The 26,925-nt window shown below is 39.4% G+C and overlaps 1 protein-coding gene across 2 annotated transcripts in view; it reads left to right on the top strand.

The window, feature by feature from the left end:
- The window catches only part of SIMC1 (SUMO interacting motifs containing 1), a 71,168-nt gene that overhangs the window by 36,265 nt on the left and 7,978 nt on the right, over positions 1 to 26,925 (top strand). The window contains exons 5-8 of one of the 2 annotated variants that reach the window (XM_082723189.1): positions 6,662 to 6,816; positions 14,956 to 15,108; positions 16,474 to 16,572; positions 16,967 to 17,095. In XM_082723189.1, coding sequence (XP_082579315.1) covers positions 6,662 to 6,816; positions 14,956 to 15,108; positions 16,474 to 16,572; positions 16,967 to 17,095 — 536 coding nt within the window. The remainder of the gene's footprint in view (positions 1 to 6,661; positions 6,817 to 14,955; positions 15,109 to 16,473; positions 16,573 to 16,966; positions 17,096 to 26,925) is intronic. The other variant, XM_082723190.1, reaches the window with a different exon arrangement.

Below are 26,925 nucleotides of genomic sequence, written 5' to 3'. Positions count from 1 at the left end.
GCTTGATCCCAGGACCCTGGGATCATGACCTGAGCCAAAGGCAGAGGCTTTAACCCACTGAACCACCCAGGCGCCCCCCCAGTAGATTTTTAAAGATAGATATCATATAAAGTATCTTCATTTTATGAAACCAGCAATCACCCTAATAATTAAAGCCAGATAGACACTAGAAGAAAACTGCAGTCCAATATCCCTATGAACATGGATGCAAAATGTTAGTAAACCAAATTGAACACCATGTTGTATGGATTATACATCATAATCAAGTGGGATTTATCTGAAAATACAAGGATGGTTCAATCTACAAAAATCAATCAGTGAAATACACTACATTAACAGAATTATAGACAAAACTACATGGTCACCTCAGTTGAGGCAAAAGATGCATTTGATAGAATTCTACACATTTCCTCATAAAAACTCTCAACAAACTAGGAATAGAGGGAAACTATCTCATAAAAGTACTATATGGCCCACAGCAAACATCATATTCAGTGTTGAAATATTGAAGCTCTTCCTCCAAGATTAGGAATAAGGTAAGGATACCTACTTTTGTCTCTTCTATCCAACATAGTATTGAAAGTTCTAACCAAAGCAGTTAGGCAAGGAAGGGAAATAAAAGACATCCCAATTGAAAAGCAAGAAGCAGAATTATCTCTATTCATAGACAACATGATCTTATATGAAGAAAGCCCTAAAGATTCGACACAGAAAAATTGTTAGAGCCAATAAACAAATTCGGCAAAGTTGCAGGATACAAAATCAAGACACAAAAAAGCAATTGCATTTCTGTATACTAGCAATCTGAAAAAGAAGTTAAGAAAACAGTTCTATTAACTAAATTATCAAGAACAGTAGAATACGTTCTTAGGGGTGAACCTAACCAAAGAGAGAAATAATTTGTACACTGAAAACTATAAAACTTTACTGAAAGAAAATAAAGAAGACATAAATAAATGATAAGATATCTCATGCTCATAGACTGAAAGAATTAATATTGTTAAGATGTCAGTAGTACCCAAAGTAATCCACAGAATCAGCACAGTCCCTATCAAAATCCCAACAGCACTTTTTGCAGAAATAGAAAAATTTATCCTAAATTCATGTGGAATTTCAGAAGACCCTGAGTAACCAAAACAACCTTGAAAAAGGAGAACAAAATGGGACTATTCATACTTGTTGATTTTAAATATAAAGCTACAGTCATCAAAACAGTGTGGTACTCTCATAAAGACAGACATACAGACACATGGAATAAAATGGAGAATCCCCCTCCAAAAAATTTTGTGAGTATGGCCAAGTGACACTCATCAAAGGTGCCAAGACAATTGAGTGGAGAACAGATAGTCTCAACAAATGGTTTTGGGGAAACTGGATAGCCATATGCAAAAGAATGAAGTTGGATTCTTCTCTAATACCATATACAAAAATTAACTCTAAATGGAATGAAGATCTCTGACATCAGACCAAAAATGATAAAACTGTTAGGAAAATATAGTGGAAACCTTCATGACAATGGATTTGGCTTTGTTTTCTCTGGTATGACACCAAAGACATGAGCAAATAAAAAGACAAATGGAGTTATATCAAAGTTTAAAACTTCTGTGCATCAGAGAACACAGGAGTGAAAAGGCAGTCTATGGAATGGGAGAAAATGAAAGTCACATATCTGGGGGTGCCTGGGTGGCACAGTTGGTTAAGCATCTGCCTTCAGCTCAGGTCATGATCTCAGGGTTCTGGGATCGAGCCCCACATCAGGCTCCTTGCTCGGCAGGGAACCTACTTCTCCCTCTCCCTCTGCCTGCTGCTGCCGCCCCTGCTTGTGCTAGCATGCTCTCTCTCTCAAATAAATATTTTTTAAAAAGTCACATCTGATATTAATATCCAGAATATCCAAAGAACTCCTATAACTCAACAACATTTAAATATTTCACTACAAAACTGACAGAATTAAAGAAAAAATTGAGCAGCAAACTAACCTGATTTTAAAATGGGCAAAGGACTAGAATAGACATTTTTCCAAAGATGATATCCAAATAGCCAATAAGCATGTGAAAGGATGCTCAACATCACTAATCACAGAGAAATGCAAATCAAAATTACGATGAGATATCATTTCACACTCAACAGTGTGTTGGGCCCCATGTTGGGCTCTGCGCTGGTCGTGGAGCCTACTTAAAGCAAACATTTTTAATGAAAATAAATAGTGGCAAGGATGTAGAGAAATTAGATCCCTTGCCTGCTGTGGGTAGGATTATAAAATAATATAGCCCCTGTGGAAGATTATATAGTGTTTCTTCAAAAAATTAAAACAATTACCATATGATCCATTAATCCCACTTCATATATTCCCACAGGGGTATATATGTAAAAGGATTGAAAGAAGGGTCTTGAAGAGATATTTGCACACCCATGTTTATAGCAGCATTATTCACAATAGCCAAGAAGTGGAAGTAACTGAAGTGTCCATCAACAGATGACTAGGTAAACAAAATGTGGTATATACAGATAAGATGAAACATTAATTTTGCTTTAAACAGGAAGGAAATCCTCCCATATGCTACAACATGGATGGTAGCATATTGAAGACAAAATACTAAGTGAAATAAGCCAGTTACGAAAATACAGTATATAATTTGATGTACCTGAACTGTCTATAGTAGTTATATTAATATAAAAAAGAAATGGGAGCACCTGGGTGGCTCACTTGGTTGGGTGTCCAACAGCTGATTTCACCTCATGTCTTGAACTCTGGATTGTGGATTCAGGCCCTGTGTTGGGCCCCATGTTGGGCTCTTCGCTGGTTGTGGAGCCTACTTAAATTAAAAAAAAATTTTTTTTAAGCAAATAGAATTTGGGTTACCAGGGTCTAGGGGAAGGGGGAAATTGGGTGTTATTTTTCAATGTGTGTAGAGTTTCATCTTGCAAGATAGAAAAGTTCTGGAGATCTGTTGCACAATTATGTGAATATGCTTCACAGTACTAAACCATACACTTAAAAATTGTTATAATAGTAAACTTTGTTACATGTTTTTTACCACAAATTTACAAAGAAAACAGGAAATAGGGGTGCCTGGGTGGCTCAGTGGGTTAAGCCGCTGCCTTCGGCTCAGGTCATGATCTCAGGGTCCTGGGATCGAGTCCCACATCGGGCTCTCTGCTCAGCAGGGAGCCTGCTTCCCGCTCTCTCTCTCTCTCTGCCAGTCTCTCTACCTACCTGTGATCTCTCTCTGTCAAATAAATAAATAAAATCTTAAAAAAAAAAAGAAAACAGGAAATAACAAATGTTTCCAAGACAGTAGAGATACAGGAAGTCTCATAAATTGCTGGTGGGAATGTAAATGGTACAGCCGCTTCAGAAAACAGTTTGGCAGTTTTTTAAAAAAAATTAAACATAAGCTTTTCATATGACCTAGCTCTTCCACTTCCAGATACTGACCCCCCAGCTGAAAATATATGTCTAATAAAGGCTAACATGTGAATGTTCATAGCAGCATTATTCATGATAACTGAAAAGTGGAAACTGGCCAAATGTCCATCAACAATTGAATGGGTAAGCAAAATGTGCTATATTTGTACATGGGAATACTATTCAGTAATTTTAATGAGCTCTTGATAACATGCTTATGACATGGACAGACCTCAAAATAAATATTAAACTAAGTAAAAGGAAGGCACGTACACAAGGTCACATACTGTATAATTCTGCATATATGAAATGTCCAGAAGGGCAAAACAGTAGAGCCCAAAGTAGAGAAGTGTTTTTACTTGGGGCTAGAGGTGGGAATGGGAATTAACTAAATAGGCATGAGAGATCTCATTTCAATAATGAAGATGTTCTTTTTTAACATTATTTTAGAATGAATGAGCACTCATGAGTATGGGGAAAGGCAGAGGGAGAGAATTTTCAAGGAGACTGCACACTGAGCATGGAGCCCATCATGGGACTCAATCTCATGACCCATGAGATCATGACCTAAGCTGAAACCAAGAATTGGACACTTAACCAACTGAGTCACCCAGGTACCCCATGAGGATGTTCTAAAAATTGATGCTCATAGCTGCCAAACTCAATAAACTTACAACAAATCATTGAATTGTATTTTTTAAATGGGTAAATTTTTGAGGTTTAATAATAAAGTTTTAAAAATGAAGAAAATTGGAAAAGACAGGTATTCTCAAGATTCAACACCATTCTTGAGGAGTTGAAAGAACCAAAGTGTTCACTGTAGGCAGTGTACAGAGAATAAAGAAAGAAACTTTGGGAAAAACAAAAAGCTTCAGAAGAAAGGAATGATTTTCTTAGTATACTATTATATGGATTTCCATCATCAGTCCATGGAAGACTGCTAGTCCCCACATAAAGAGCTTTGTAACCCAGATGTTTCTCTCTCTCAAAAGCATAGCCACCAGTCTCTCTCCTGTGCCATAGTAAATAATTTTAACGTAGTATTCATACTGTAAATACTATTTATTTATAATATTTAGAATCAATTTATATACAAGGCATAAAGGAATTTTATTAGCCTTGACAGAAAACAAAAGCATAGAAGATAAAGATTAGGGGATGAAAAGGGATAGGATCTCTGAGAATAGTAGGGTTGCTATAACATCTTTATCTCAATCCCAAGTGGGGAGTCAAGAGATACTATCTATAGATGTTGGAACATAAATTGAGATAGTTATTTTAGGAAGAGCAGGAAAATGGCACAGTAAGTTAAATCCTTATCTAGCACAGCAGAAGCCAATAGGTAACGTCTAAAGTTAATAAATCAAGAAATAGTGATCAGAGCACCTTTTTTTTTCTTTTTCTATTTGACATTGTCCCTTTTTAAATTAACATATAATGTATTATTTATTTCAGGGGAACAGCTCTATGAATCCTGTCTTAACACAATTCACAGCACTAACCATAGCACATACCCTCCCCAATGTCCATCACCCCACCACCCCATCCCTTCCATCCCTCTCCACTCCAGCAACCCTCAATTTGTTTCCTGAGACCAAGAGTCTCTTATGGTTTATCTACCTCTCTGGTTTCATCTTGTTTCATTTTTCCTTCCCTTCCCTGTCTTGTTTCTTAAATTCCTCAAATCAGTGAGATAATATGATAATTGTCGCCCTCTGATTGACTTATTTCACTTAGCATAATACCCTCTAGTTCCCTCCGCCTTGTTGCAAATAGGAAGGTTTTGGGTTTTTGGTGGCTACATAGTATTCCATTGTGTGTATGTGTGTGTGTATATATGTATATATAAATATATACATACCACCTCTTCTTTATCCATTCATCTGTTGATGGACATCTAGGTTCTTTCCACAGTTTGGCTACAGTGGTCATTGCTGCTATAAACATTTGGGTGCACGTGCCCCTTTGGATCACTACATTTGTATCTTTAGGGTAAATACCCAGTAGTGCGATTGCTGGTCATTGGGTAGCTCTATTTTCAACTTTTTGAGGAACATCCATGCTGTTTTCCAGAGTGGCTGCACCAGCTTGCATTCCCACCAACAGTGTAGAAGGTCTTTTTAGAGATGATTAGGTTAACTTTCAGAAGAAAGAGTTTAAAATTTCCCTCTAAGGTACTGCAGCGGGCAAGCAGTAGTGGAGAGTGAGGGGTGTTAGTGGAAGACTTCCATCATAAATCTAGCACAAGTACTTGATTTTTTAAAACATCATTTGCACCAATTAATAAAGATAAGAGAAAAAATACACACATTTGGAAGACAAGGTTATCCATCCCCACCTCCTCTTTAAAAAGGAAAAAATTATTTGTGCCTACCATGTTTATTCTTCTTCCTGCTGACTAAACCATACCCTAGTCCCTGAGTATATATTCTCAGAGTATATGCTTACCCCGTAGTGTTTGAAAAGCTTCTTAAGAGTCCAACAATGGTTCAGGGCCTCGTTCTTTGAATTTTCAAAGCCTGAGCTCCTGGACCTGGGTCCCAGCACTTGTCTCCCAGTAAAGGGAAACCAGCAAATGGTGTTATGTCTGCCTGGTGTGTCACAGGTCCTTACAGTGATTTTGGTATGGTTATGGTTATCACCACGTAAATCACAGAGACACTGAGACTAAGAAGGACAAGTTGAATAAGGTGTGGATCTGAGTTTAAAAACGTCAAGCAAAAATAAATACATAAGGTCTGTGTGCCATCAAAGCCCACATTCTTACCTACATCAGTTGGGCTTTCTCAGTTAGGATCATTTCACTGTAACAGAAAACCCAACTTAGACTTGCTAGAACAATGAAGATATGCATCAGCTCACATTACTAGAAGTTTAGCAGTGGTATGGATATCTTGACTGCTCAATCAGCAGCCCAGCAGGGTCATTTAGGAACCAGTTTTTGTCTTTCTGTTCTGATAGCCACAGTTTGGGGTTTATCCTGAGACTGATAGTCAAGTTCAGTGAGAGACTGACTTCTCATGGCTATATGTCTCTTAAAATTAGGAAGCCTATAGTCCTGAGGCTCCAGGCTCCAAGACTGCCCTATTTTCCCTTTTTTCTAATGACGTAGACTGCCTGCTCTCAGGAACTTCTTTTAGGTACAAACTTGTTGCCGCATGGCCTTCTCTTGGTCTGCATATTTATGAGAGCCCAATACTCACTGTCATCAGGAAATTGAGAGGAAATACTTCTCTTTTTTTGCCCCCACAGGGACAGAATCTGCCTGGGCGAGTCCTTTTTCTACGTTATGTGGTACAGACCCTGGAGGATGACTTCCAGCAGATCCTGAGGAGGCAGCGACAGCACCTGCAGCAGTCCATTGCAAGCACTGTGCTGTCCTGCGACAAGCAGCCCCACAATGTCAGGTAACCAGGGTCTGAGCCCGGGGCTGACGAGAGGTTGGGAGCATAGGTGGGCAGCGACTCAAGCCTCGAGAACATTGTGGGGATGAGACTAGAGTCACTTGATAGTATAACAGTGATAGCTATTAAAACTGTTCCCTCTCTCATTGTATGTGTCTGTCTCTCTGTGAAATAAATAAATATCTTTTCAAAACAAAACTATAGGTGATACTAAAAGAAAAACCTCTCTGCACCAGCTCTGTGCTAGGCACTTCAGCCTTCGTGGTTTTTCTCAAGATCATCAGATGTTCTTTGGTGTATTTCAGAATTGTCCAGACAGCCTCAGGAGACCCAAGGGGAGATCTTAACTATGCAAAACTTTTCACAGCTTTCATAAACCTCGATTTATTTTCATATTCCTGAGTAACTCAAAATAACTTACTTGTCACTACTAGTTTCTAAAAAGTAATATATGATAATAGGTCATGTGGCTAACAATCCAGGACAAAATAGTAGCTAGGAAGCATGTGTTCTTTTTTGTAGAATCAGGGCAAGAGAGAGCTTCTGGAAGCTTCAGAGCAGGGAGACACCGATATATCCTTATATCGGTGGGAGAAATTGTGATTTCTGGGGTGGTGATCTCAGGCTGGAATTTTCCTCTGCGAATTACAACTCTTGCTTTTTTTGGAAATGGTTTTCACCAGACTAAAGTACCAGCATCCTTTGAAACTCTTCCATTCATGTATGTTCCCATATGTTCTTGCATGTTTGTTAAAAATAGTATTCTGTGGGCCAATGTAGGATATTAACTGTTATAACTACTTCAGTAGAAAAGGAGGAACCTTCATATTGTTTTGAGCATCATCCAGCTTCTCTGCTTAGTTTGCATGGCTGTCTTCATTTTCCGAGACATGGCATTTTATGTAGCTTAAATGTTAATGACTGTAGGATAGAAAACCAGTAAGTAGAGAATCTACAAAAAGCACAGAATAGCATAGTTGTGGTTTTTTTTTTTTAACTTATTTATTTATCAGAGAGAGAGGGAGAGAGAGCGAGCACAGGCGGACAGAATGGCAGGCAGAGGCAGAGGGAGAAGCAGGCTCCCTGCGGAGCAAGAAGCCCAATGTGGGACTCGATCCCAGGACGCCGGGATCATGACCTGAGCCGAAGGCAGCTGCTTAACCAACTGAGCCACTCAGGCGTCCCGCATAGTTGTGTTTTGAATGGAAAAACGACAGTTTAATTAATGAGAGCAACTCTAGCAACCATTCTGCTCTGTGAGCATAGGCACTGGACTGAGTGGAAGACGAGGGACAGACCTACTTAACCCAGTCATGTCAGTTGCTTTCATTTCTACTTTGCACTATGCAGAGTGTGATCTCGGGTTTAAGGTTTAAAGGTAGGCATTTGTGGCTTCATAGTCAAGCCAGATCCTCTATTTTGCTTTTTATCAACAAGAATAATCATCTGTTCAGATGAAGGAAAAACTTGTTGTTTTTGATTCACTAAGAGATGGATATTAGATTGAGGTTGTGTTTACACAGATGTATACATCTATTTATCAAACTTATCAGGTAAAAACCTGTGTGCAATTTATTGTACATAAACCTTAGAGATGAGTTTTTGTTAATTGGAATATAGCTGATACATGTTGTATTAGATTTAGGTGTACAGCGTACTGATTGGACACAACTGTATGTTGTGCTTTGCTCACCACAGTGTGGCCACCATGTGTCACCACACTACATTGCTATAATATCACTGATTACATTCCCTATGCTGTACCTTTCAGCCATGTGACTCATTCATTCCATAACTGGTAGCCTGTGCGCCCTAACCCCCTCCGCCCGCTTTCCTCATCCTCCCACCCCTTGTGCTCTGGCAACCACCAATTTGTTTTCTGTATTTATGAGTCTGTTTCTGGTTTTTTCTTTTGTTTAGACTCCACAAATAAGTGAAATCAAATGATATCTGTATTTCTGTGACTTACTTCATCTAGCGTAATACCCTCTTGGTCCATCCATGTTCTCACAAATGGCGAGATCTCATTCTTTCTCCTTTATCCATTCTGTTGGTGGACACTTGAGTTACTGCCATGTCTTAGCTACTATAAATAATGCTACATAGAACATAGGGGTGCTGTTCTGAACAAAAGATTCACATCAGCCATGTTTCCTTCTCAAAAAGGAAAGAAAACTCTATTATTAATATTATTATTATTATTATTATTTATTATAGAAGCCTAGTAGAAACAGAAAAGGAAATGGACCTATGCATAGATGAAGGTAATAATATACAAAACATGAGAATAAGGCAAAGTCACATCAAATCAGGTACTTAACAACATCCAGCCTCAGCAGCTGGGGAAGCCCCGTGGACAGCCAGGCTGAAGTCCCGACTGAGAAGCCTGGGCAGAGCATCCTCCCCTCGGGCGAGACTTCTAACTGACCATTCCCATAAGGGCCATATTTTTTTTTTTTTTTTTTTTTTTTTTTTAAGATTTTATTTATTTGACAGAGAGAGATCACAAGTAGGCAGAGAGGCAGGCAGAGAGAAAGAGAGAGGAGGAAGCAGGCTCCCCGCTAAGCAGAGAGCCCGATGTGGGACTCGATCCCAGGACCCTGAGATCATGACCTGAGCCGAAGGCAGCAGCTTAACCCACTGAGCCACCCAGGCGCCCCAAGGGCCATATTTATAGGGTAAATGACAGGGTTTGAAGTTAAATATTTGTTTGCCTAAATGCAGTTCGGAGCAAGCTGCATTTCCATGTTACAGTATTTCTATATTTTCAAGGAACCTGGGCTCTGTGTGTCTGCCTCCCCTCCAGGATTCCATTCCAGGAAGTCAGCCCAGCATAGAGTAGGAGGGCATGTGAGACATGAATTGTAGCCCTTGGTGTCCAGAACAGAAGGGCCAGTTCTGACCCAGAGGCCAGAAAATGTATTTCAAACAACCAGGCTTCCAAGGCTATTCACATAGCATAAGCTCACAAACAACATTCCTTAGCCTACCTGTGTACATGCATGTCCATATGGTCGGTTATGTGGGAGAAATCACAAAAACATCTATCCATATGGAACAGGTGTATGTATCTTTTTGAATTCATGTTTTCATTTTCTTTAAATATCCAGTAGTGGGATTACTAGATGATAATGGTATGTCTGTTTTTAAATTTTGAGGAACCTCCATTCTGTCTCCCCAGTGGTTGTACCAATTTACATTCCCAGCAGTGCATGAGGATTCCTTTTTCTCCACAACCTCACGAGCATTTGTTATTTCTTGTCTCAAAGATAGTAGTTTTTAAAAAGAGGGAGAGATAGCAAGTCAGTCCCTGTAGTACCTGTTCATATGGGGCTTTCTTTTCTTTTCTTAACTGTGCATACAGAGTAAACTAGTTCTATAAGATTTAAGAAATACACTAGTTCCCAAGTCCCTTCACCTGTATTTTCCTTTCCCACAAGGGTAATCACTTTACTTGTTTAAGTGATTTTTTGGATATTTACCTCTGTATGACTAAATAACGTGCTTGTGTTGCTAATTCTTGATTTTCCATTATTAGCTATTATTTGTTGACTTTCTACGTGAAGGATAAGAAGTTAGCTCATTTTCCTCCCTACCTCCTCCCTGACACACACATTTCCCAGCCCCCATACTAATTGATTTATATCATAATTTTCTTCAGATCAATATTCAGTGTTTCTATTACTGGACTATGTGTGCTAGTCAGAGTTGAGCCAAGTACTAAACTATGATTACTTTTCCTTTCATTTATACCTTTGTGTTTCCTTAGAGTTAATAATTGCCTTACTTTTAGTTCCCCTGTATTCTTTGTGCATATTGGAAGTCAACCCTAAATTCTCTGTTTGGTCTAAATCTCCCCTAAAGATGTTCATTTGCACTGGGTAGTCATCTTCTTCTTAAAGACCTCCTTCAGGGGGCACCTGGGTGGCTCAGTGGGTTAAGCCTTTGCCTTCGGCTCAGGTCATGATCTCAGGGTTCTGGGATCGAGCCCTGCATCGGGCTCTCTGCTCAGCAGGGAGCCTGCTTCCCTCTCTCTCTCTGCCTGCCTGCCTGCCTTCTGCCTACTTGTGATCTCTATCTGTCAAATAAATTAAAAAAAAAAAAAAAAGACCTCCTTCAGTCTGGATTGGTTGTCCTTTTTGCCAGTTTTTATCATAAATGTGAGAATTTCCTTTACTTCTTTCCAAAGTTGCATCTTTTGTGTGTGTTTGTCCTATATCTTCTCTTTCTTGGTTTACTCCATCATTTTGATGGATCAGTCTCCAGTAGCTTCCTTTTTTTTTTTTTTAAGATTTTATTTATTTATTTGACAGAGTTCACAAGTAGGCAGAGAGGCAGGCAGAGAGAGAAAGGGGGAAGCATGCTCCCTGCTGAGCAGAGAGCCCAATGCGGGGCTTGATCCCAGGACCCTGAGATCATGACCTGAGCTGAGGACAGAGGCTTAACCCCTTGAGCCACCCAGGCACCCCAGTCTCCAGTAGCTTCTTAGAAATGGATGTAGGAAGTAAAATTTTTGAGATCTTATATGTCTGAAAATATTTATCTTCTCATATGTTGATTGATGACTGTATAGATATTTAGGATGGAAATAGCTTTTCTACAGAACAGTGAAGGAAATCTTTGATTTTCTTCTAGCTTCCACAATTGCTGGTTAAGAAGTCGTAAGTTACTTTGATTACTGGTTTTTTGTATATGCCCTAATTTTTAACTCTAAAAATTTTTAGAATCTTTTTGCCCAGTATGCTTGTTGTAGGTCTGTAATTCATCCATTGTTCTGGGCATTCAGTCTAGAAACATCCTTTATTCCTGAAAATAGAGTTTTTATTTCCATTGTTGTGTTTTTAATTTCCAAGGGCTTTTTTTTACTTTGTCTCTAAATGTTCCTTTTTTTTTTTTAATATTTTATTTATTTATCAGAGAGAGAGAGGGGAGAGAGCGAGCACAGGCAGACAGAATGGCAGGCAGAGGCAGAGGGAGAAGCAGGCTCCCCGCCAAGCAAGGAGCCTGATGTGGGACTCGATCCCAGGACACTGGGATCATGACCTGAGCCGAAGGCAACTGCTTAACCAACTGAGCCACCCAGGCGTCCCTAAATGTTCCTTTTTAAAATTAATTAATAGTATTCTGTTCTTTCTTCTTTCATGGATCCATATGTTCTCATATCTTCAATGATACTAATGATGGCTTTTGTTTTTGTTTATTCTCTGCATAGTCTTATTTTCTCCCAAGTTGCTTTTTTAGGGGGAGAGGAGAGTTGGCGTTGGTTATTTTGGTCTTTGTCTCTCATAGTAGAACATTTCCATACATGTCTGGTATGGATAGACCTTGGTAGTCTATCCGAGTTTAAGGGTGACAGACTCAACCGCTGATGAAAGGTCCAAGAACATGGGAGGACTTGTCATTTCTGTACTTCCCTGTAGGTGGAACTGACTGCCCGTTTCTTAGAAAATACCTTTGGTGTCTAGGTCTTTCCTCTTGGGCTGGATGGGTTTTTCAGAGAAGACTTCCAATCTCCTACAGAAAGGGTAAAGACTGGGATGCCAGGTTTTTGGAAGACAAGTGTGGGGAAATAGTCTCTGTGTTCAGCATGTGTGTGTTCACTTCGTGCTGCTCTTTTGCTTTGGTGCCCTTGCCTCCCAGCTGTGCCTGGTGTCCTAGTCCAAAGACCCTCTGTTTTATTGCTCCACAGTGTTAACCTGTAGTGTAGAGTCTAAAATGTTCTTAAAGAGCATACAAACCATCCATGCTTATTTTCCCTTATATCCTTTCATTCTCCTTCAAAGAAGCTTTGCACTGCCATTTGCACAGCTTTTTGAAGATTCTTTTTTTCTTTCCTTTTTTTTTTGGTAAATAGGACTAAATAGAATAAATAGAATTGCTCTTCTCTATTGCTGGTTTAGGCTTCAGCTTTCTTAATTCTGCTAAGTCAGTTAAAATCCATCCCTTTTCTAAAGTCATACACTTAGATTCTAAGAATCATCCTTAGGGATGCTTGGGTGGCTCAGTCGGTTAAACATCTGCCTTTGGCTCAGGTCATGATCCCAGGATCCTGGCATCAAGCCCCACATGAAACCCCTCATCAGGCTCCCTGCTAAGCGGGGAGTCTGCTTCTCCCTCTCTCTCTTCCCCTGGTTGTATTCCCTCTCTTGCTGTCTCTCACTGGGTGTTGTGTAAGACTGATGAATCACAGACCTGTACCCCTGAAACAAATAAAATAATACATTATATGTTAATTTAAAAAATAAAAATGATCCTTAAAGGGGAAGCTGGGTAGCAAGGTCGGTTAAGCATCTGATTCTTGATTTTCAACTAGGTCATGATTTCAGGGTTGTGAGATTGAGCCTCACATCAGGCTCTGTGCTGGGCGTGGAGCCCACTTAAGATTCTTTCTCTCATTCTCCTTCTGCCCCCATCCCATTTCTCTCCCTCTCTTAAAAAAAAAAAAAAAAAAAAAATCATGGGTTAAAGCCTCTGCCTTCGGCTCAGGTCATGATTCCAGGATCCTGGGATCAAGCCCCACATCAGGCTCTCTGCTGATTTGGGAGCCTGCTTCCTCCTCTCTCTCTCTGCCTGCCTCTCTGCCTACTTGTGATCTCTGTCTCTCAAATAAATTTAAAAAAGATCATCCTTAAAACATGACATACTGCCTTACCTAGTTAATTGGTCACTCCTGGTTTTATAATCAGCATCTTTTAAGCCACCCCCCAAATTAGAGGCTGGGACCTTGACAATTACCTGCATCTAACCACACATTCATCCCCCATCACCTACTTTTGCACCTTCCTGCATCCAAAGTGATCAGCATTCTGTATGTTCTTCATTTCCTTTCCACTTTTGTGTAGTTTTATTATATCTATATGCCTGTAAAGTATATGTTTATATTTTAGTTCCTTCCTACTGTATATTACAGGATATCATGCTATACATAATCTGTTGGGACTTTTATTTTTCACTTTATATTATGGAGTATTAAGGTTTGTCCATACTGTTACTTATCACTGTAGCATACTCATTTTCAGTACTATGTAATATTCTATTGTGATTATACTTCATTTCCCTTCCATCTTCTAAAATTTCACTGTTTTTGTCTCTCTTCCTTTTCTCCTCTTCCTTGCGGATTTTTGAAAGAATTATTGACTCTAGCATCAGTGGGATTTTAGGAAGGAACAAAAGTAGAAGTATGTATTAAATCCACCATTTTTACCTGGGTCACCTAAATGATCTTCAAAAGTAATTTTGAGGGACACCTGGGTGGCTCAGTTAGTTAAGCAGCTGCCTTCGGCTCAGGTCGTGATCCCAGCGTCCTGGGATCGAGTCCCGCATCGGGCTCCTTGCTCCGCGGGGAGCCTGCTTCTCCCTCTGACTCTGCCTTCCACTCTGTCTGCCTGTGCTCGCGCTCTCTCTCTCTCTCTTACAAATAAATAAATAAAATATTTTAAAAAAAATCACTTTAAAAAAAAAAGTAATTTTGACTATATGAGATGTTTTTACCTTACTAACTTTTAGAGCCTTCACTCTGCATAAAGTATGACTCCATTGCACATACTGTAAACTTCTATTATTAGCATTAGTAGATGACATGTAATCATAAAAAGCCAGCAAGGATCTCTGTGGTCATCCAGTCTAACTTTCTGTCTGCTCAATGCATGTTCCTAATCAGGAAGCCACGGATAGTACTCTTTGACCCTAGAGGTACCTTTCAGTAATAACTCAGAAAAATGTTGATATTTCTTTAGCTTTTGTAACCTTACTACCACTAAATGTGGGGTTTCCATTAGACTGTTTAAATATTGAAAATCACCTCAGAACCCTTTTTGTTGCCTTTGGGGAAATCTAGGGGCCTCGGAGCCCAGGTTAAGGCTGTGGTTTTGAGCATCATACAATAAGACAGAAGTTTAAGGGGTGCCTGGGTGGCTCAGTCATTAAGTGTCTGCCCTTGGCTCAGGTCGTGATCCCAGAGCTCTAGGAAGGATCAAGCCCCACATTGGGCTCCCTGCTTGGCGGGACCCTGCTTCCCCCTCTCCCTCTGTCCCCTCTTGTGTTCCCTCTCTCTCTGTCTCTCTCTGTCAAATAAATAAATAATTTTTTTTTTTTTAAAAGGACAGAAGTTTAAACTTTTTTTTTATCTTTTTTCTGTTGCAGGGATGTCATCAAGTGGCTGGTCAAAGTAGTAACTGAAGACGGATTAACTCAGCCCACAAATGGGAATCAAACCTCTTCAGGAACAGGAGTCTTAAAGGACAGCAGTAGCCATCCTTCTCCCCAGCCCAACCTGACAAAGAACACCAATCAGCTGTAAGGGGCAGGCACAAGTTTTCTTTCCCAGGGCTGTTGGAATTTATTACTTTAGAGAACAGCAGCATTTCTTAAGTTTCCACAAAATTAACAAGCTCTTGTAACATAGGCTGATTCTTACTAAAGACTATCTTAGTTTGGCTACAGGCTCAATTCTAATGCCAAATTTAAACAAGCAGATGCTTTCCCTCTCAGATGAATAAGACTTAACTAAATGAACGTAAGTTTACAAAGTTAAAGTGAAACCAAAAAAAGGGGGGTGTTCCATGAGACAGTACCAGCTCACAGCTCCTCATCACTTCAGCTGACCACTGATAGAAAAGGAGGAGTCATGGATAGTGGGTGTTCTAGCAGCCTCTAGTCCTCAAGGACCTTCAGGTCTCTCCTGCAGTCCTAGGAGAAGAATAGCAGTTTAACCTGCAGATTCTAACAGATTATAACAGCAATGGCTCAGACCAGGGAAGGTCCCACCACTTTAGACCACACTGAAAAGAGATTCCTAGCATTTCTTTTGGGGGTTGAGAGTGGTTTTGGCATTTTTTGAGACATGCCAGGATTGTAGGATTCAGAGCTGTCCTTGCACAAGTAACCTACTGTGCCACGTCGGTCATATTGTTAAAAGCCAGTCACACTTGGCACTTCAAATACAGCATTTGTGCCTAAATGCACAACACTATTTTATAATCTAGTTGCACCAAAATGATTTTCATATAAGGTCCATGGGTTTTAACTAAGAGAAAATCTCATATATGAAAGGAGAATGTTTAGAACAATAAAGCATCTGCTTGACAGAGTGGGGGAGGCCCTAAAGTTGGGTTATCCTAGAACCCCAGTATACAGACCCAAGAGAGAGACAGACACTGCTCCTTCAATGGGAGAAAAATCTTTATTATAATCTAAATTATTTTATTATAATATAAATTAATATTTGTATTTATTGTAAGTAAATATTACTAGAAAAAATAAGGCCCTCTATAAGTCAATTTATCATGATGTTAACAACAATAGACACTACCATTTACTATTAATGAGTGCATATCTGCCAGTATCTCACATAGCGCTCACAACTTTATGGAATAGGTGGTATTATTCTCCCTTTTTTAGAGAGGAGAAGACTTGGGCTCAGAGCAGTTTAGTAATTTGTCAAAAGCTGACCAGCTTGTCATTGCAGACCCAGAATCTGATGCCAAAGCCCCTGGGCCACCTATTGTATTACTGACTACAGTTTTTCTGAAAACAGAGCCCTTTCTTTTGTCACAGATAATAATGCATGTTTAAAAAGGCTGACTTCAGGCCAGGCCCACCTTTCTGAGGGGTAGCCTAGATTCTTTCTGCTACATCAGCCTGGCTTTCTCCCATATTTAGGTCTGATGAGAGAGAGGGTCACAGTCCACCAGTTGAAGCTCTGAGACTGAACTTAGTAAAAGATAATTGTAAAGGAACCAGTGACAGGAAAACCATATGGTAAATATGTATTTTCTTCTGTATCAAAGAAATTTGAATAACTAATAGTCATTCTGGACCAGTTTTTTCATCTGGAAAATAGAAAAGTTATAGACTAGATGATCCTTAAAGTTCTCTAGGTCCTTAAGATCAGATGTTTCTGTTTTTGAATTTAAAAGTAGCTTGCTTTTCCAGCTCAACCACAGGTTCTGAGAGGTTCAGATAGTATAATCTGACAAGAGGGATTCAGATAGGTGAAAATGCTAAATAAAAGCACGCTGATGGCTTGAGTAGTTCTTTGTGACCTAGTTTGTGCTTCACAAGATCATTTAGTACAGGGGTGGGGACCTCCCAGCTGGCCAGGTGGCTCCTGCCAGATTCTCCCACTCACTTGTGTTCTGTGTTCTGGACACAGGATTGTGTGTCAGCTGCAGAGGATGCTGTCCATAGCTGTAGAGGTGGACAGGACCCCCACGTGCAGCTCCAATAAAATTGCCGAGATGATGTTTGGGTTTGTGCTGGACATTCCTGAAAGGAGTCAGAGGTGAGTCTTAGTTTTGTTTCTTAGTCTTAGTCAGAGGGAACAGAACAGTTCTGGGAACAGAAATTCTTTCTTTCTTTCTTTCTTTCTTTCTTTCTTTCTTTCTTTCTTTCTTTTTAAATTTACTTACTTATTCTAGAGAGAGAGTGAGCAGGGTGGTGGGTAGGGGCAGAGGGAGAGGGAGTTTCAGACTCTGCCTTAAGCGCAGAGCCCAACTGAAGGATTGATGCCACGATCCCGAGATCACAACCTAAGCTGAAACCAAGAGTCAGATGCCAACTGACTGCACCACTCAGGTGCCCCTGGGAACAGAATTTCAAAAGAAAATTCCAAACAGTAGTTAAATTGGGGGAAAAAAGAGGTGGAGAGATAGTTTCTGTCTCTTTAAGCTTTTGAAAAAAAGAGGTTCTCAACAAATTACTGGCAACCAAGGCATAATTTCTTGAAACAGGCTAGATACCATAACTGGAGCCTACAGTTTCTTACTTTATTCATTTGGCTAAAAACTTTATCATCCCGTAAGTTTCATCTATTTCTTGATCCACAACTACAGAGCCTGATATAAATGTTCATTAAAGTCTTGATGGGTGAATGAAATAGGCATGTCCCCTATTAGGGGAAGAAGTGGTGAGCCAAGAAAGAAAGCAGATGGAGCTTAAGAAGAAGGAACCCAGTTTCTCTACCAGTGAATTAGTAAAGTATTCCCTTAGGAGATAAAGAAACAGAGTTCTAACCAATGATTCCTTCTTTTAACCAGTAATTTTAGAATCTAGAGAGGAAAATAAATGAATATGAATTCATGAATAGTTGCTAGCACAGGAAATAACTATAAGAAAGCCACTGTACAATAGTGATCCTCAGGGAAGTTATCACCATCAGCTCTATGTTAGACTTCTCACGCCCATCCCCTAAACTCACAGTTGGCAGCCAAGACTATTAAGACTATTACATAGTTCAGGTTCCTCTAGTAGAAGAAAATGTTAAATTATATAGTACCGTAATAGAGATTTAATGAAAATACCCCCACTAAGATTAAGAAAAACATTTATTGGGTCTCTGCTGTGTGGCTGTCATTGTCACATTAACTCTCATATTTTCATGAAACTATGATGCTATTCCTATTGAACAAATGAGAAAAATACTCAAAGTTGTGATATAATTAATCCAAGTTTGCATAGCTAATTAGATTCATAATCCAAATTTAAAGCCAGGACTTTTTAATCCCAAATTCAGTGTTCAAAGAAGAAATATGCTATAGCAGTCAGACCAAAAGAAGTGTACATAAATGTCATGCTTGCTCTGTCACTTTGTCATGAATATTTCATTTGGGTCCAAATCCCATACCGTTCATTCAAGCCCAGATTCTTATGAAAGACAGGAAATCTAAGGAATGGGTAACTATAGACACATTTAGACTTAACATTGACAAAAATAATTTAAATAAAGCCTGACCTTATTTTAAAACTCAGAGAAGATAAGGCGCCTGGGTGGCTCAGTCGGTTAAGCCTCTGCCTTCGGCTCAGGTCATGGTCTCGGGGTCCTGGGATCGAGCCCCGTGTTGGGCTCTCTGCTCAGCAGGGAGCCTGCTTCCCTTCCTCTCTCTCTCCCCCTGCCTCTCTGCCTATTTGTGATCTCTGTCAAATAAATAAGTAAAATCTTTTAAAAATGAATAAATAAATAGAAAACTCAGGACAAATTGGCAAGCACCCAAATTATACTAGAATATACTTTATATACCCTTTGCCTTGGTTTATTTAAAATTTTATTAAGTTTAGGTAAATGTATGTACAATTAAATCACATAACTAATTTACATAAGTATTCCATGGATTTTGACAAATGCATAACCCATGTGACCTATCATTTTCCAGTGGTTTATTGATAGTACATGGAAGCCCTGAAGCCTTGCCAAGTTCACTTATTATATCTACTAGGAATTTTTTTGTGGGTTTCTTGGGATTTTCTACATACACAATCATATTGTCTGCAAATAAAAAGTTTAACATCTTCCTTTCCAATCTATATGCCTTTTGTGTTTTTTTCCTGCCTTATTATATGGACAAGTGATCCAATAGAATGTTGAAGAAGTGGTAAGAGCAGACATCCTTGCCTTATTCCTGCTCTTAGGGGGGAAACATTCAGTCTTTGACCAGTAAGTATAATGTTAGCTGTTGACATTTCAGAGGGGTCTTCTGTCGGATTGAGGAAGCTTCCTTCTGTTTCTAGTTTACTGAGTGGAGTGTTTTTATGAAGAATAGGTATTGAAATTTGTGTAATACATTATTTTCTGCACCTATTGAGGTAATCATAATTTTTTTTCTTTATTCCATTGATGTGATTAATTACACTGATTAATTTCCTAAATTTTCCTTTCCTGGAATAAAGAAATTATACTTCATTGTGATATGTTATCCTTTTTGTGTATTGACAGATTCCATTTACTAATATTTTGTTAAGAACTTTTATATCTGTGTTTATAGAGATATCTATTATGTCCTTTTCTTTTTTTTCTTTCTTTTTAAAGATTTTATTTATTTATTTGACAGACAGAGATCACAAGTAGGCTGAGAGGCAGGCAGAGAGAGAGAGAGAGGTGGAAGCAGGCTCCCCCCGAGCAGAGAGCCTGATATGGGGCTCGATCCCAGGACCCTGGGATCATGACCTGAGCCGAAGGCAGAGGCTTTAACCCACTGAGCCACCCAGGCACCCCTATTATGTCCTTTTCTTATAATGCTCAACTTCATCCATCTTTAAAGAAATATAAACTAAAACTATAGTGAGATGCCATTTCTCACCTATCCAAATAGTTTAAGAATTTTGAAGAACAATAAATACATTCCATCACAGAGGTTTTAAGAAAGCAGATACACATTGCTGATAGGAATGCAAAATGGTACAAACCTATCAGGAAAATTAAATGTACATTTACCTCTTGACCCAGCAATCTCATTTCTAGGAATTTGCCCTGAAGACACCCTTCTAACAGTATGAGAATACAATATGTAGGATATTCACTACAGCATTATTTGTAATTGTAAAATACTAGAAACTACCCAAATGCCCATCCATAGGGCAGTTGAATATCTATAGTACATCTGCACAATGGAGTATTACACAGCTGTAGAAAAAAAAATGTTTTTTAATAGGAGCAAAATTTCTGAGCTGATTCCAAAACATATTGTTAAGTCAAAAAAGCAAAATACAAAAGAATATGTATAGTCAATACGAGTATCTTTTTGTATGAAAGGAGAATTTAAACATGTACCTAATTATGATCAGCTGTGAGAAAAGAAACAAAGTTTAGATAAATGGCAGACTATTCAAATTGCCTACATACAGGGGGTACATGGGAATGGGCTGGAAAGGAAAAAAGGTACTGGGCCAAAGTGGTGATGGTGCTAATGATGGCATAATACTTCCAAGTGTACTTCTTTGTATAATTATAACTTTTAGAATTTGGGAACCATGTAAGTGTTTATAGTCTCAAAAAAGGAAAATAAATCAACAAGGGAGTTGAAAGATCTATCAAGGGAGGGCCTAACATTTACTACAGATGCAAAATTAACCTGTGCTTTAATAAATAACATAACTGGGGTAAGGGAAGGGATATGAGGGAGAACAAGCCCAAGTAACTTTTTTTTCAGTTTTTATTTTTAAATAATTATGGATTCACAGGAAGCTGCAAAAACTAATACAGGGAAACCCTATGTACCTTCACCCTGTTTTCTCCCAGTGATTCCATCATACATTACTATGGTACAGTATCACCAACAGGAAATTAACATTGGTAGAATCCATAGAACATATACCGATTTCACCCATTTTATATGCACTCATCTGTGTGCAGTGTGATCGCACGTGTAGATGCATGTAACTACCAGCACAATCCAGATATACAGAACTGTTCCATCACCACAGGGAACCTTTTCCTTTTATGGCCACATCATCCATCTTCCGCAATTCCTGGCAACCACTAACCTGTCCAACTAACTTAAAACACAGTATTTGGACTAAGTATTCTCAGGCTAAAGAGAAAATGAACTGTAAATAAATACTGAACTCTAGTTAGTGGATTTCTTTTTCACAGAGGTATGAATTCAAAAACTACCTTATGAGTATTCTAGGATTAAACAAATATATTGTGGATAATGAGAACCAGGTTTCTCACTGTCAGAGAAGAGAATTACGCATATGAAAAGGGGGAAGGATAGAAGGAACCCTGTTGTGCTGGATTGGAATTGGAGATACCAACATGAACTTGGGGTTTCTAATAAATATAGGTAAATAAAGGAATTTATGTATTCATACATCTTGTTCCTACTACTACCCATTGAGAGAGTACAGAAATAATTACACCTTGTAAGGTCACCTTGTACCCAGAATTTGTTTCTAAATACCACTTTACACTAGAAGGAACCAGAGTTCCCTTGAAGAAAAGGATATTTGCCCAGGTGAGGTAGGGAAAAGTACAAGATGAACCCGGAACATCTCATGCTAAGAAAGTAAGGAAATGTTCAAAGAATGTTCAGAACATGTCAAGTTAAAGGGCTTCTGCTGACCAAATCTGGGATAATTTGAGTGTCAAAATAAATATTGACAATAAAAGACTGTAAACTATTAAATAAAATAAGAAACTACGGTTCTAATACAAGTAGGAAGGAAGAGAAGGGACGCTCTTCCTTATAGTTGAAAGCCAACTAATAAATGTAAGAAGAAATCATGAGTTCAGAAAAAATGTCATTTGATAACCATCATGATAGTTCATTCAGGTGTGAATGGATATTAAAATGGTGCAAGTTCGTGGAGTACCAAGGTATTTTCATAATCTCATAGTGTATTGAGATACTCATTAATTATAATAGGAACAGTATTGTTCCTATTATTCCCTAATATTGAGATACTCATTAATTATAATAGGAACAGTAATTACTTTATGGTGAAGGCACTACCTTCGTCACTAAGTGTTCAAAGTTAACACCAACAATGTGACAAGTTGGCATCACATGCCTTTTAATATGATGCACTGAGAAAAACAAAATACAGTTCTTGCAGTACCCTTCCCCAAAAACGTATAACCTCAGTCTAATTGTGGAGTAATATCAGACAAATCCCAAATGAGAAATACTGTATGAAAACACCAAACTGCACTTTTTAAAAATGTCACCGTCATGAAAGACAAAGTAAAGTTGAAGAACTGTCCCAGATCAAAGGATTTTTACAAAAGCAGACAACTGAATGCAATGTGTAATCTGCGATTTTCTTTTGCTATAAATAGTATCATGCGGACAATGAAAACAATCTGCTTAAAATCTGTGGATAATAAAATAGTAGTGAATTGTAGTAAAGTTAATTTCCTGATTTTTGATCATTGTATCTGGTTATCTAAGAGAATGTCCTTGTTTTTCAGAATTATACACTGACGTATTTAAGGGTGAATGGGCATCATGTCTACAACTTACTCTCAGGTAGTTCAGAGAAAACAGCTGAAAGACAAAGAGGATAGAGAAGATGTGATAAGCATTTGGTGAAAAGTATGAAGGGGCAGAGGGAGAAGCAGGCTTCCCACTGAGCAAGGAGGCTGATGCAGGACTTGATCCCAAGATCCTGGAATCGTGACCTGAGCCAAAGGCGTACGCTTACCCAGCTGAGCCATCCAGGCATCCCTCTTTATTTATTTTAAAGATGTTCCATCTCCTCCTGGCTTGCTAATGAGAAGTTATTAGAATATCTTGCTGTTGTTTCCCCATATGTCATGCGTCTTTTTTCTCTGGCTGCTCTATTTTTGATTTTCAACAATTTGATTATGATACCTACATGTAGTTTCTTTACATTTATTCTGGTTGGGATTTATTGAGTTTCTTAAATCTGTGACTTGATATTTTTCACCAAATTGTGAAACATTTTTGCCATGGTTTTTTTGCCCCAAACTCTTACCTTATTCCAGGGATTCAAGTACATGTATGTTGGGTTGCTTGACACTGTTCCACAGATCACTAAGGTTCTGATGATTTCTATTGTTGTTTTGCTTTGTTTTGTCTTGATTTTTTTCTCTCTTTCAGTTTGAATAGACTTCGGGATTCCTGACCTTTTATTTCACAGTGCCTTATTTGCTGTTAAGCCTATCCAGTGGTCTTTCTTTTTTTTTCCCCCCATGTCAGATACTGTATTTTTCGGATCTGGAGTTTCCAGTTGGTTCATTTTTATAGTTTCTGTTTCTTTCTGCTGATAGTCCTCATCTAGTCACTCATTATATACGTCTTGGTCTGTTGGTTGGTTGGTTAATCTTAAACATATTTACAATAGCTGTTTTTTTTTTTTAAGATTTTATTTATTTGAGAGAGAGATCACAAGTAGGCAGAGAGAGAGAGGGGAGGAAGCAGGCTCCCCGCAGAGCAGAGAGCCCGATGCGGGGCTCAATCCCAGGATCCTGGGATCATGACCCGAGCCAAAGGCAGAGGCTTTAACCCACTGAGCCACCCAGGCGCCCCTATAATAGCTGTTCTAAAGGCCTTGTCTACTAATTCCAACATCTCTGGATATTGTTTGTTTGTTTCTCTGGAAATTTTCCTCCTGGTTATGGGTCATATTTTCCTGCTTTTTCCCTCTACTTATTTTTTTTTAAAGTCAGACATTATAAATACTTTGTTGTTGAGGATCTGAAATTTGCTGCCTGTTCTTTTAGAGTGTTGAGTTTTATTCTGGCAGGCGATCAGTTTGTTGGCAGATTAGTTTTCTCCTGTTGAGGCTTGTTTCTAGGATTTGTAAGGGTGCTTCTAAAGCAGCCCTTATTAAAGGGCTTGAGTCTTGAGGCCTAGTCCTTTTGGGGCCTCAACTAGAGGCCCGAGGTGTTCAGTGGCTCACTAAAACCCCAGTGTCTCTTCGCACTGGAAGATCTCCAGAATCTCCTCTCGGCTCCCAGCCTTCCAGTTGCTGTTCTCTCTCAGGTTTTTGAGCTTCCTCCTGCACGTGTGCCAAGGGCCCCTTTATATACTCTTCTCTAGCTCCTCCTCCACTAATTCCAGCCTCAGCTGTCTTGACCATCAGTCTCTCTTTGCTCTGCCCAGCAAGCCCACTGCTTTGTGTTTGGGATCTACACTTTCCTCCGCCTTAGAAAGTACCCCCCTTAAGAAATCTGGGATAAATGTGGGGTTTGCCACTTTTGTTTCCCTTTTAAGAACAACAGTACTTTAAAGCTGCTGGTCCAATGCCTGAAAATAATTATTGCATATATTTCTCCAGTTTTATAATTGTTTATGACCCGAGGGTAAATCCAATGCCAAGTATTCTGTAAATCTGGATGTTGGCCTTCCTCTGTATCTTGGTTTTTTTTTTTTTTTAAAGATTTTATTTATTTATTTGACAGAGATAGATCACAAGTAGGCAGAGAGGCAGGCAGAGAGAGAGAGAGGAGGAAGCAGGCTCCCTGCTGAGCAGAGAGCCCGATGCGGGACTCGATCCCAGGACCCTGAGATCATGACCTGAGCCGAAGGCAGCGGCTTAACCCACTGAGCCACCCAGGCGCCCCTGTATCTTGTTTTTGAAACTCAAATTTGAATTGCTATGGATTTTCGAAGTCCATTTCCTACTATGGCCAATGCACTAAAATTAGTTTTTTGTCCTTTGTATATCTCTGAGTTTGCCACCTGTGGATTATAAAACTAAGACAAACGGGGTGCCTGGGTGGCTCAGTCGGTTAAAGCCTCTGCCTTTGCTTGGGTCATGATCCCAGGGACCTGGGATCGAGCCCCGCATTGGGCTCTCTGCTCAGCAAGGAGCTTGCTTCCTCCTCTTTCTGCCTGCCTCTCAGCCTACTTGTGATCTCTATCTCTCAAATAAATAAATAAACTCTTAAAAAAAAAAAACAAAACCAAAAACTAAGACAAACACAGACACCGGAAATAAAATTAGAAGAGAAAATACAGTTTGAAATAAAAGGTTATTGAATAGAAAAACTGTCCTGTGAGAGAAATAGGCCAAATACAGAATAGAAATTTGACTTTTTTAAAAAAGATTTTCTTTATTTATTTGACAGAGATCACAAGTAGGCAGAGAGGCAGGCGGGGGAGGGGGGAAGGAGGCTCCCCGCTGAGCAGCAAGCCTGATGTGGGGCTTTATCCCAGAACCCTGGGATCATGACCTGAGCCAAAGGCAGAGACTTGAACCCACTGAGCCACCCAGGTGCCCCGAAATTTGACTTTTTTTTTTTTAAGATTTCATTTATTTATTTGAGAGAGAGAGAGCAAGAGCACACAAGTAGGGGGAGAGGCAGAGGGAGAGACTCTCAAGCAGACTGCTCATTGGTCATGGAGCCCAATGTGGGCCTCGATCCCACAACCCTCAAGATCATGACCTGAACCAAAACCAAGAGCTGGATGCTTAACCAACTGAGGCACCCATGTGCCCCTAGAAATTGAAATTTAAAAAGAATTTGGGGAATATCTTGAAAATCTCAGTCTGGGTCTTGATCTTGCGGTTGTGAGTTCAAGCCCTGTGTTGGGCTCCACAGTGGGTGTGGAGCCTACTTATAAAAGAAGAAGAAGAAAATTTGTCAGAGAAAGTATACAGTGGTTTTTGCATCATTAAATAAAATGGATTTTCACAAAATTTTAGACTTTTCAAAACTTTTGAATAGTAAGAGGGAAAGGTTAAAAATACTCATTTTGCTTTATAAACTTTGCTTTTCTACAAATAATATATGTGCTTGGTGCAAAAGCAAAGGGAAAGGGAGAAAAGAGAAATGAATAGATACTTTACGATTTATCATTTTTGTAAATGGCAGTGGCACAAAGAATCCCTTATTTTTCCAGAGGTTGCAAAACTACAAAGGGGCAAGATGTTACAGGAGAAAAACCTCTTGGATCAGGGCTAGCTCTGTTCCTCATCGCTGCACCTCCTTATGTACTTACAAGCTGTCTGCTCCTGGAACTACTGCTATGACCAGTAGACCTGACAAGGACTGACAAACAGACCTGTAAGCTTACACCTTCGGGCAGTCCAGAGATACACGATTTCTAACATTCCTTTGGAAGCTAACATTGCTGTTAGAACAATGAGCTTGAGAGCCACCTGGGTGGCTCAGTCAGTTAGGCAACTGACTCTGGATCTCAGCTCAGGTGTTGATCTTGGGGTCAGGGTTCAAGCTCCGTGCCAGGCATGGATCCTACTTTAAGAAAAAAAATAATTAAAAGACCTTAGAACAATGAGCTTGATTAACCTTCCTGAAGCACAGCTGCAGTTTTGTAGCTCTTCCTTTCTGAGGTTCAAAATATACTGAATATACTTCAGCCCACCACTTGCTGGTCAAGTTCTGCACTGGGTAAAGTGACAAATTCAAGGGCAAGAGTTCCCTCTGGGACTCTTAAGTCCTAGACTTGAAATTTAAGAAGGTGCAGTGCCCACAGCTGTGTATTTTTTTAACTTACTTCTTTTTGTCCGGGCTTTTCCCCCTCTGGTGAAATGCCTCCTGCCTTGAGCCTTTTCTCTTCCCACTACACCACCATCCCGTGCCTCTTCCTCCCTTAGAAGGCCCCTTCTGGTCCCCCGACCAAATGTGCTCTCTCCCGTGCGTCTCTCTGGAACACCACAGGCAGCCCACATGCCCGGGCCTGCACTTTATTTCAGTTAACACTGCATACCTTTTGCCTCTGGTCAACAGTCAGATTTTTGAGAGAAATGCCTTCTTCTACTTATCTTCATATTCTTTGCTGTGCCAAACATTTAGAAATATTTATTCCCAGTATTAATTCTCTGCTAATATGAAGTTAATCTTTTTAATGTGTCCTAAACTTTTCTTTTCCAAATATCAAGGACCCTTCCCTCTTTCTGGCAGTTGTT

This window comes from Mustela nivalis (assembly GCF_964662115.1).
Source record: "Mustela nivalis genome assembly, chromosome: 3".
Classification (NCBI taxonomy): domain Eukaryota; kingdom Metazoa; phylum Chordata; class Mammalia; order Carnivora; family Mustelidae; genus Mustela; species Mustela nivalis.
The sequence above is the reverse complement of the archived record's forward strand: the minus strand, read 5'-3'. Positions and strand labels throughout refer to the sequence as shown.